Source organism: Salmo salar, chromosome ssa07 (genome assembly GCF_905237065.1).
Source record: "Salmo salar chromosome ssa07, Ssal_v3.1, whole genome shotgun sequence".
Lineage (NCBI taxonomy): Eukaryota > Metazoa > Chordata > Actinopteri > Salmoniformes > Salmonidae > Salmo > Salmo salar.
The window spans coordinates 18,225,688-18,238,121 of record NC_059448.1 but is presented as its reverse complement, the minus strand read 5'-3'; the positions used below and the strand labels follow the sequence as shown (position 1 = coordinate 18,238,121).

The 12,434-nt window shown below is 43.2% G+C and overlaps 1 protein-coding gene across 2 annotated transcripts in view; it reads right to left on the bottom strand.

Moving 5' to 3' along the window:
* Positions 1–12,434, bottom strand: part of LOC106608611 (inactive ubiquitin carboxyl-terminal hydrolase 53) — a 59,456-nt gene that overhangs the window by 4,717 nt on the left and 42,305 nt on the right. For both annotated transcript variants that reach the window (XM_014206643.2, XM_014206644.2), the window contains exon 14: positions 9,774–9,841. In XM_014206643.2, coding sequence (XP_014062118.1) covers positions 9,774–9,841 — 68 coding nt within the window. The remainder of the gene's footprint in view (positions 1–9,773; positions 9,842–12,434) is intronic.

Genomic DNA, 12,434 nt, shown 5'->3' with positions numbered 1-12,434 from the left:
CATTCAAACTGCCATGGATAAAACTGCCATTGTTTTCGTTGTCCGTAGCTTATGCCTGCCTATACCACAACCCCACCATGCAACACTCTGTTCACAACGTTGACAATAGTAAACCGCTCTCCCACAAGACACCATACACACTGTCTGCAATCTGCACGGTACAGTTGAAAGCGGGATTCATCTGTGAAGTGCACATTTCTCCAGCGTGCCAGTGGCCATCGAAGGTGAACATTTGCCCACTGAAGTCGGTTACGATGCCGAAGTGCGGTCAAGACGCTGGTGAGGAAGACGAGCATGCAGATGAGCTTCCCTATGACGGTTTCTGACAGTTTTGGCAGAAATTCTTCGGTTGTGCAAACTCAGTTTCATCAGCTGTCAGACTGGATGGTCTCAGCTCTGGTGGACATTCCTGCAGTCAGCATGCCAATTGCACGCTCCCTCAAAACTTGGGACATCTGTGGCACTGTGTTGTGTGACAAAACTGAACATTTTAGTGGCCTTTTGTCCCCAGCGCAAGGTGCACCTGTGTAATGATCATGCTGTTTAATCAGCATCTTGATATGCCACACCTGTCAGGTGGATGGATTATCTTGGCAAAGGAGAAATGCTCGCTAACAGGGATGTAAGCAAATTTGTGCACAAAATTTGAGAGAAATAATATTTTGTGCATATGGAAAATGTCTGGGATCTTTTACTTCACTTCATGAAACATGGGACCAACAATTTACATTTTTGTTCAGTGTATAAGCACACTGACAAGTTGGGTGTGTTTTCAGCACTGTGGCGGGTTTTGAACAGCTGACTGGGTTGGAGACGTGAGCGAGTGGCTTAGGATATCTGTGGCGCGTCAGCACACTCGACTTTCCCCCTTTCCTTTTTTTGTTGCACTCTCCGCAGGAGCATTACTGTCTAAATCCCTTCTGCTGGCATGCTATTATTACGCTGGGATCGGACTCCAGAGTCCAGGCTCTGTTGTCATTCTTTTTCCTCTCCCTCCCCTCGCTGCGTGTTTTTAAGCCGCTAAGTCCGTGTGGCGATTCTCAATTTGATGCTGTTGATTTGTAATGTGGACAAGCAACCCAAACAATATGAATATGAAAAACAAAGCGGGGATGCAGTTTACAGCCCTCCACTACATTGCTCCATACTGTAGCAAATCCTCGCTCTTTTTTTACGGTCGCGTGGGCTGTTGCCAAGAGAAAACCTGAGGGACTGGGGAGCGTAGCTGCTGTATAACAAAACAGCAAGGCGGCTGCGGTCACTGCTTACAGAGATGCCTCTTGTCGCACTTTAAAAATCACAAAATGTTTCAGACATCAGCAATCAGATTCATATCTAATCAATGGCTGAATAATCTCTTAAGTGATTAACGGCAGAGTCAGGATCACTAATAGCATTGTGGTGCACTTTTCCCTTAGTGTTACAAAGATAACCATTAGAGACCCAAAGTCATTGAGGTAGGGTGCATTAATAAAGTCATGTGGTTTTGGTTAATTTCATAGAAGTTAGGGGCACCGCAAGTTCAATAGTATAGTTCAAAAACTGTGGCTAACAGTTGCATTAAGTTGCTTGTGCTGGCAGAAGAAACAATATGGGTAAGCTTGGGTCCTTATTGAATCAAAACCGCTAATATATACAAATTTAAACAATATTTCCTCACGACGACACTTAAAATGCATTTGTTTACTGGATGAATCCAAATGAGAACATACACTTTGAAACCCAGTTACTCTTTGATTGACTATGGCCTCTGGTGTTGTTGTGTACGTCATTCAGTATTTAGTGTTCCAGCGGTGACGGTTTTGAAGATACCATTTCTGTGGACCTAAATCACTGATCCCATTTCAGTGAATGGGACTACACAGAGCAGCCGAAAAGGACACCTTCTCATGTGCCGAAAGCCATTCAAATCATCATCTCACAGTAGTGATGTCATTTTGTTTCAAAAGCTCTACCATCATAGCTCAGCATCTTTATGTGAGCTTCAGATTATTTTGCAAATATCATCCGTGTCGTCACGAACTCCAACCTCTCCCAGGTTTTTTTATGATGACACCAGAATGTTTTGACAGCTCTTTGAACGTCTTAAATAGCTGTGTTGATGCAACAAAATGAGGCAACGTCAGACGTTTCAATTTTAAGATTGCCGAGACAAGATTTGTAGACCTCAGGGTTTTTTGCTGATCTGCAGTCCTTCAAAATCTGCAACATCAATCATACTTGCATTCAGTTTCTTGTGTGAATCAATTATGGGAGGAGAAAAAAAGTTAACCATGGTAAAAATATAGAGCTTTCGATAAATCTAAACGTGAACTGATGGTGGTCAAAGTGATCAGGGGACAAAAAAAACTGCCAAGAGTATTTATTGACATCTAATAAATGGTTCCTCTTCCAGCTTGAAACCCCAATAGCACACAGATCAGAGGAATATAACTCAAGCTGGTATGGATGGCAGGGACACAAAGATATAGGATCTCGCAAGCTTATGACTCTTCGCGTTGCTCAGATTCAGTTTTAAACTCAACTTCTGTACTTCAAAACATTAATAAATCATTTCAATATGATAATCCTCTGGGGTGTCAACTCCACATTTACTTAGGCAGTTTGTTCAAATTCAATTATGAAATAATGGACCATTTGGCCACTAAGTAATTTCATTTCAAAATCATTAGGAATTTCGTACAATATTTGAGTTTGTTATTAAAAGAGTTTGAACGGGATCTTAAGCACCTACACATGTGTAACGTATTGTACAAATTATAATTTGTAAAGTATTATACGAATTACAGGAAGAAAAAAAAATCTTATTGTTTTCAGAATGTAACATATGAAAAGGATGGCGTTGTACACAATTTTGACTCACGATCACTACTTTCAAAACTACTAGCTGAAATTATACAAAACCTTTCTAGCATCACTTTAACCCCCAACCCTGTCCATATTGTCCATGAATCCCATCATCACTCAACGTAATCCATCCACTCTGAATGGTTTATAGGTGTGTTGATGAGACCCTGGTCTAAGAACATTAAACCTAAAAAGGCCCGATATTAATGTGTACTCTATCTGAGGGCGTTAACACAAAGGTTAACACATAAGTCACTGGCTTGTTAAGTGGTGTCAATGGGCTAGCTAAGCCTGGGAGCGTGGGAGCATTACAACACAGCTCCCAATCCGCCATAGGCTTCGTCCCCTATATACACTGCTCAAAAAAATAAAGTGAACACTTAAACAACACAATGTAACTCCAAGTCAGTCACACTTCTGTGAAATCAAACTGTCCACTTAGGAAGCAACACTGATTGACAATAAATTTCACATGCTGTTGTGCAAATGGAATAGACAACAGGTGGAAATTATAGGCAATTAGCAAGACACCCCCAATAAAGGAGTGGTTTTGCAGGTGGGGACCACAGACCACTTCTCAGTTCCTATGCTTCCTGGCTGATGTTTTGGTCACTTTTGAATGCTGGCGGTGCTTTCACTCTAGTGGTAGCATGAGACGGAGTCTACAACCCACACAAGTGGCTCAGGTAGTGCAGCTCATCCAGGATGGCACATCAATGCGAGCTGTGGCAAGAAGGTTTGCTGTGTCTGTCAGCGTAGTGTCCAGAGCATGGAGGCACTACCAGGAGACAGGCCAGTACATCAGGAGACGTGGAGGAGGCCGTAGGAGGGCAACAACCCAGCAGCAGGACCGCTACCTCCGCCTTTGTGCAAGGAGGAGCACTGCCAGAGCCCTGCAAAATGACCTCCAGCAGGCCACAAATGTGCATGTGTCTGCTCAAACGGTCAGAAACAGACTCCATGAGGGTGGTATGAGGGCCCAACGTCCCCAGGTGGGGGGTTGTGCTTACAGCCCAACACCATGCAGGACGTTTGGCATTTGCCAGAGAACACCAAGATTGCCAAATTCGCCACTGGCGCCCTGTGCTCTTCACAGATGAAAGCAGGTTCACACTGAGCACATGTGACAGACGTGACAGAGTCTGGAGACGCCGTGGAGAACATTCTGCTGCCTGCAACATCCTCCAGCATGACCGGTTTTGCGGTGGATCAGTCATGGTGTGGGGTGGCATTTCTTTGGGGGGCCGCACAGCCCTCCATGTGCTCGCCAGAGGTAGCCTGACTGCCATTAGGTACCGAGATGAGATCCTCAGACCCCTCGTGAGACCATATGCTGGTGCGATTGGCCCTGGGTTCCTCCTAATGCAAGACAATGCTAGACCTCATGTGGCTGGAGTGTGTCAGCAGTTCCTGCAAGAGGAAGGCATTGATGCTATGGACTGGCCCGCCCGTTCCCCAGACCTGAATCCAATTGAGCACATCTGGGACATCATTTCTCACTCCATCCACTAACGCCACGTTGCACCACAGACTGTCCAGGAGTTGGCGGATGCTTTAGTCCAGGTCTGGGAGGAGATCCCTCAGGAGACCATCCGCCACCTCATCAGGAGCATGCCCAGGCGTTGTAGGGGGGGTCATACAGGCACGTGGAGGCCACACACACTACTGAGCCTCATTTTGACTTGTTTTAAGGACATTACATCAAAGTTGGATCAGCCTGTAGTGTGGTTTTCCACTTTAATTTTGAGTGTGACTCCAAATCCAGACCTCCATGGGTTGATAAATTGGATTTCCATGGATTATTTTTGTGTGATTTTGTTGTCAGCACATTCAACTATGTAAAGAAAAAAGTATTTAATAAGATTATTTCATTCATTCAGATCTAGGATGTGTTATTTTAGTGTTCCCTTAATTTTTTTGAGCAGTGCATTACACTACCAGGCCCATAAAGCACTGGTCCGAAGTAGTGTACTATACACAGAGTGTACAAAACATTAACACCTGCTCTTTCCATGACAGACTGACCGGGTGAAAGCTATGATCCCTTATTGATGTTACTATTGAAATCAACTTCAAAATCAGTGTAGATGAAGGGGAGGAGACAATTGAGAATGTGTGCCATTCAGAGGATGAATGGGCAAGACAAACGATTTAAGTGCCTTTGAACGGGGTATGGTAGTAGGTGCCAGGCGCACCGGTTTGTGTCAAGAATGGTCCACCAACCAAAGGACATCTAGCCAACTTGACAACTGTGGAAAGCATTGGCGTCAACATGGGCCAGCATTCCTGTGGAACACTTTCGACACCTTGTAGAGTCCATGCCCCGACAAATTGAGGCTGTTCCAAGGGCAAAAGGTGGGGGTGCAACTCAATATTAGGAAGGTGTTCCTAATGTTTGGTATAGTCAGCGTATAGGAAATAGGGTTTCATTTGGTACAGGACAGAGAGAAACCCTGCCTGGAAAAGGCTTTATGTTAAAAATGTCCATTAATTTAATATAGGTTCTTCCATTTACTATGTTCATTCAAATATGTGAGTATTAAAAAAGGGAGAGATATGATAGCACACATGACTGGATGAATGTTTTAAATGAATATGCAAAAGAGGCCTATTAATTCCTTGAGAAAGCAGAGAAAGCTTTGGTTCTGCTTGGTTATCCATTGGGAGTCAAAAGGCACCCTTTCCAACTCAACAGGTGGAAGCAGCAGAGCTAAGACCTGCTCTCAAAGCAGTGGGCGCACACACACACAGTCTTAGACACACACTAATACACGCCACCACAAATGCTTGAGCACAACGACGTTCAATTGTTTGCTCAGAATCTTCCGTATTTCACAGACAAATGAACACCTACATAGCAATAAGTTGTCAGCATTGATGAATAGAGATAGTTTGTGTCTTGGTGACAGAGGTTGGTGCATTGAAAAGGATGGGTAATTATCGACTGCAAAATGTGACTTTCATTGTTAATGAGACAGGTCCACATTTGGTCTAAGGGGGCATATTCAGGTAGCATTAGGGATGTTGTGCTAACACGATAGCAAAACAACAGTTAGCACTGCAGAGCGTGTGTCTATGACTTCCAGACGAGCGTCTGAGGAACCGCAGGAGCCAATCGGAGTAAATCAAGTGAGGGCATGATTTACTGCTTGGATATGGCTGTTTGAAGCGGCTGGACTTTATCTCCCCCCCCACAGCGGCCGTGACCTTTCGAAGCCGTCACACACAGAATGCCTTCTCTAAAAGGCATTGCATCCATTTTAGTACGCTGTGGTTAGGCTGGCATACCGGCAACAGGGAATATAGCGCTGTCATTTAGGTGGGCAAAATATGGATGGCTGTTCCAGAAGAGAGACATCCACATTCTCAACTTTTATTACGGTTGTTTGTAGAAGTAACACTGTATATCCAGACAAAACAAAGGTTTGTGGTTTCTAAAATGGTGTTTACTACTTACATCTTAGATGATTTTTTAAAATCGTTTTGCCATCTATTCTCCCACCCACACACACACCCATGTGCTTTTAAAAAGGATTTCAGCCTGTAATGGACATCTGGAATCTACTCAGACCTATCTGCAGCACAGCCCGGGCCAGAGTACCACAGTTGAACTCCTGCCAAATTCACTTCAAAACACTGTAGCTTGTCAATACAATTTTCCAATGGCAGGGAGCAGAGTCAACATCCCCGGCACAAATAAGGTGACTACATCCAACACTCAGGTTATCAACAAGTAGTGATGGGGGAACAAAATCAATAGTTAGCTATCGGGATATTATTTTTAATGATATATTGTATCGACAATATTGCTATATTGTTTTTTGCGCCAATTGGCTATACCTGGACCAAAACTCCATTCATACCTTGTTCTCTATCTTATATGGAGCCAATTTGTTTTCAGCACTTATTTCCATGACTGATCAAAATTTGTTTCCTCATGGCTCTCTCTCGTCCCTCTGCAGCAGACATAGGGTTGCAATAAAATCACAGTATGGAATCGCAATACATATCGTATCAGCACCTAAGTATGATGAGTCTAAATTTGAGATTTTAAGTTCCAACCCCCGTGTCTTTGTGAGACGCAAATCAGAAATATGACATTTTGTTACAGAAAAATATCACGGAAGCCAAGCGCAAGACAATGAATCAACATGGTGCCGGAACAATTAAATCAATAGATTCTATTGTAGTCCTACTGTGTGTGCAATAAGCTACAAAAAATATTTTAAAAAATCTATTCCATTGGTCACCACTGTTTTCAAATGAAAAACAACTGCTAAAAGTGACCGATTAAAAAAAAAAAAGGGGGGGGGAAAGCAGGGGAACAGAAATCCCAGCGGTGAAAAATACATCCAAGGCTTAAAAGCATTTGTTTCCTTGCCAGGGAGTATTTCCACATGGATTGCTCTGCTCTGCATACAAAGATGCTCAAGGGCTAGCACAGGGCCGACAAAACACTACCCTTTTCCGCTTCAATTAGTCAGCTCACCAGACTTACATAAATCCAACCCACCATCCCTCTATTCTAAACACTGGTTGAGACCTCGCATTCACCCCATTCGTTGTTATCAAGAGGGGACACAATAAAAGGAGGGGAGGAGAAAATATTTGGTGCCACAGAAAATGGCATTTTATTTATGTGCATGAGGGAATTCCACCTTCTGACAGGCCCGGTCGTGGCATTTTCTGCTCAGCTGGGCACAGCTGGGAGGCCCCCGCAAGCTCGCTCATCATCCCTGCTCTGTAAGGACAAACTCCATGGATTTCAATTCTGAGAATTGGTGACGGGTGTTTAAAGGGCTGCCGTAGATTGGAGCATTACAAAACAATGTTTTTTTCTCTGGTGGAATAGATGGATCAGACAGTGGGAACGTGATGAAAATCAGAGAGTATATGTAAGGGGTGTCTGAGCTAGGGATGTAACAAATGGAGAAAAACAATCTTAATGTTTAAACTGCCATTTTTTTTACCAGTTTTCGGTTAAAACGAATAGAAAAATTCATAAAAATCAACATGAATTCACAACAGAGCTGCGCTGCTGCCAGCAATGGTCCTCAAATCCTCTCGAGATTCGATTCGGCTAGGAGTCGACTCCTAAGATTCCGTTTTTTGGAACAGAGGAGACTGATTAGCTGCCGTACTTCCGAGAACACAAACCCTCGCATCTTTCATAGCGAGCCAGTGAGGGATGGAGAGAGAGAGGAGGGGCACAGTATAGGCAGGTCAAACACCAGGTAGATGGAGTCAGAACCGTGTACTAGACATATCTATCGCAATGGAATGCTTTATCTCACAATTTCTTGGCTTGCAATGTCTAGCAACTTCAGTAAAGCAGGGCCTAGTATCAAGGAATAGGCTAAGATATAATACACACACAGCCCGAAGACCGAACACACACTTGCATCATTACCGAAGAGAAAGAGCAGTGGTGTAATAATTAGTCCAAACCGTATACAACTAAAACAAGAGAGTTTCTATTGGATAAATTCAGTTTCTATTAGAAATAAATCTCACAAAGTCTTGTTTTATATGCCTCGCAAATCCACAGAAGTAGCCTAAAGGACACAGAGTATGTTAGCTGTTGTGTTTTCTGACATTTTCAAATCTCTTGCTAGCTCAGACCGTTATCCCCACCTGCTTCAAGATGTCCACTATCATCCCCGTTCATCTCTCCCTCAATCCTGACTAGCCGAAAAAAACATCCCCACAGCATGATGCTGCCACCAGAATGCTTCACCGTAGGGATGGTGCCAGGTTTCCTCCAGACGTGACGCTTGGCATTCAGGCCAAAGTGTTCAATCTTGTTTCTCATGGTCGAAGAGTCTTTAGGTGCCTTTTGGCAAACTCCAAGCGGGCTGTCATGCGCCCTTTACTCGTTTAGACGTTCTTACCCTTAGACTGAGCGGCGAACCACCCTGCGGCTAGTCATGTCAGCTAATCTCCCTTTATCCTGTCTGGGGGCAAAAAAATAGCTATTATAGCTAGTTGTAAACCTGGCTTTTATTCCGGTTATTTTTTTTGTACTAAAAGATGTTTGCATTTTATCGTCAAGCCGACACAGGAATTAGTGATTTGTTCTACTTCTCTTTGAAACTGGTTGATTGAGTGTTAAAACACTATTTACATTGATATTCACCCCTCTCCACACCACTTTTCATGCTCATACATGCATTGTTCAGGGCAGGACACATCATATTACTCTGTGCACTGCACAGAACACAAACTTTCCTCTGGAAAAAGGTCAGATCCAGTAAATGAGGAATCGGTCTCACATGTACTTCCATACAGAATCTCCACCATTGGGCTATGACCTTAACACAACTGATGGGACCATAAATCAAGGAAATTACAGAGAGGTGTTTCTTAATATCGCTAGACCTTATACTGCACATTAAACTTATCGGGGGAAATTAAACTTTAGGACCTAATGACAAAGATTATCATTCTCTGATGATAATGACTCCACCAGTCTTCCTTCCCTCCATATCAGACATAGTGGCTGACAGAAAATTAGATTTCCTACCATCGGAAAGGTTCAGCTGCCTCTTTCACCCATCGTCACTTTACACAACAATCCATTTAGTCTAGATGAGGTCTCATCCAGGTCGCCAAAATATTGACTTGAAATTAGGACAGCTGCCTCATTTAATAATTTTTGCGTGTTCTTGCTTTGGGCAAAAGTGAGAATTTTGCCAGATGCTTTGGCTTTCCTGAGAACTAACAAACAAGGACAACATCATTAAAAAGTACCTGAGAAGCAGGTGTACAAAACAAATAAAGAGTCGTGTACGTGAGAGCCGAAAGGCAACTGGCACAAAGCATAATGGGAAGGCCGGAAAACTAATGGTGAATTACCAGTGTTTGGAGGGAAAGCTGATCCTAGAGCTGTACCTACTGTAGGGGAAACTTTACCCTGTAGTGCTTACCATAGGAGAAAGAGGAGTGCAAGATGTCTGTCTTGGAGTCGTCACCTCTCCGGTGAGGGAAGGGATCCCTGAAATTCACAAATTGGGTAGGGCTGAGTCAAACGCTGACACCACATGACAAATGCCTTTCTTTCTATGCATGTCCCTTTGTATGGTGTCTCTCGACATGCAGGTTTTTCCTCTACCAACCCTTTAAAAGAGATTTTGAATCTAAACTGCTAGAGTAAACACAGAAATAACACCCCCACCCACCCAGATCCACTCCACACTACTTTGTTCTGTGAATGATTTATTAATGAGTAATCTGATACTAAATCTACGAAACAGCTTTTTTATTTTAGTCCATGCATGGCTCACATCCATTTCTCTTCTTGGTGCATTGGTGAATTCAGGTGACTGAGAAGAGTCAATACTAATTGTGCCCTAACAGGAATGGAGCACTGAACTGAGGGGTGTCAATACAATAGGCTATAGTGTGGCACGATCACCTACTAAAATCAACTAGCAACAAAGTTCAGTGATCTACAGACGCATGTAAAGAGATTATCTACGTACATTAAGGCCTTTTAGAGATTTCACTTACAGATTTTGACATGGATTTCTTGGTCAAGTAAAGTACCTACACTGAGTGTACAAAACATTATAAACATCTGCTCTTTCCGTGACAGACTGACCAGGTGAACTCAGGTGAAAGCTATGATCCCTTATTGAGCTCACTTGTTAAATATACTTCAATCAGCGTAGATGAAGGGGAGGAGACAGGCTAAAGAATCATTTTTAAGCCTTGAGACATGGATTGTGTATTCGTGCCATTCAGAGGGTGAATGGGAAATACAAAAATGTTTAAGTGCCTTTGAATGGGGTATGGTAATAGGTGCCAGGCACACCGGTTTGTGTCAAGAACTGCAACGCTGCTGGGTTTTTCACGCTCAACAGTTTGTGTGTATCAAGAATGGCCCACCACCCAAAGGACATCCAGCCAACTTGACACAACTGTGGGATGCATTGGAGTCAACATGGGCCAGCATCCCTGTGGAACGCTTGACACCTTGTAGAGTCCATGCCCTGTCGAATTGAGACTGTTCTGAGGGCAAAAGGTGGTGCAACTCAATATTAGGAAAGTGTCTTAATGTTTTTTTTTTTTTTTTCACTGAGTGTATATAGTCCCATATAGTCGTAGTACTGACTCATCGAAAACAAATCTTTCACTCATTGAGTAATGTATTTATATCATATATTAATCAATTTGAATTATATACATAGGGATGAATTAACATATTGTACTATATTGTCATAATGACTACACTATTGTCAGTAGACGCTGGATTGCATAACGCATTTTGGTCAGACTGGTGTTGGCCCATCGACTGACTGTGCCTCTTGGGAAGAAAGCAGTCGTCAGCTAGTTGAGATCATTATTGCCAAACAAGACACACTGGCGTGCCGACAACTGAAGACCCTAGCACAATAACCTCGGTAGATTCTGCTATGTGCACGCATGTTAAAAAAATAAATAAAAGGGTCACGCTTCACTCTCAGAACAGGTTGTTTGCAACGTCTAATTATTCAGAAATGGCAGAGATTTTGAAGTTGAGTCAAATCATAACATGAGTAGTGAAGAGATTATAGCTGGAGGGAGGCAGTGAGTGAATTAAAGGTGTCTCAAAAGTAGGCTATACAGTGCATTCAGAAAGTATTCAGACCCCTTGACTTTTTCCACATTGTTACGTTCCAGCCTTATTCTAAAATTGATTAAAAAAAAAAAAATCCTCAATCTACACACAATACCCCATAATGACAAAGCAAAGACAGGTTTTTAGAAATGTTTGCAAATGTAGAAGAAAAAAAAACAGATACCTTATTTAAATAAATATTCAAACACTTTGCTGTGAGACTTGAAATTGAGCTCAGGTACATCCTGTTTCTATTGATCACCCTTGATGTTTCTACAACTTGATATTGGTCCACCTATGGTACATTTTATTGATTGGACATGATTTGGAAAGGCACACACCTGTCTATATATAAGGTCCCACATATTGACAGTGCATGTCAGAACAAAAACCAAGCCATGAAGCCGAAGGAATTGTCCGTAGAGCTCCGAGACAGGATTGTGTCAAGGCTCAGATCTGGGGAAGGCAACCAAAACATTTCTGCAGCATTGAAGGTCCCCAAGAACACTGTGGCATCTTCCTAGACCTGGCCGCCTGGCCAAACTGAGCAATCGGGGGAGAAGGGCCTTGGTCAGGGAGGTGACCAAGAACCCGATGGTCACTCTGACAGAGCTCCAGAGTTTCTCTGTGGAGATGGGAGAACCTTCCAGAAGGACAACCATCTCTGCAGCACTCCACCAATCAGGCCTTTATGGTAGAGTGGGCAGACGGAAGCGACTCTTCAGCAAAAGGCACGACAGCCCACTTGGAGCTGGTCACAAGGCACCTAAAGGATTCTCGCACCATGAGAAAGATTCTCTGGTCTGAATAAACCAAGATTGAACTCTTTGGCCTGAATGCCAAACATCACATCTGGAGGAAACCTGGCACCATCCCTACGGTGAAGTATGGTGGTGGCAGCATCATGCTGTGGGGATGTTTTTCAGCGGCAAGGTCTGGGAGACTAGTCAGGATCAAGGGAAAGATGAAGAGAGAAAAGTACCTTAAA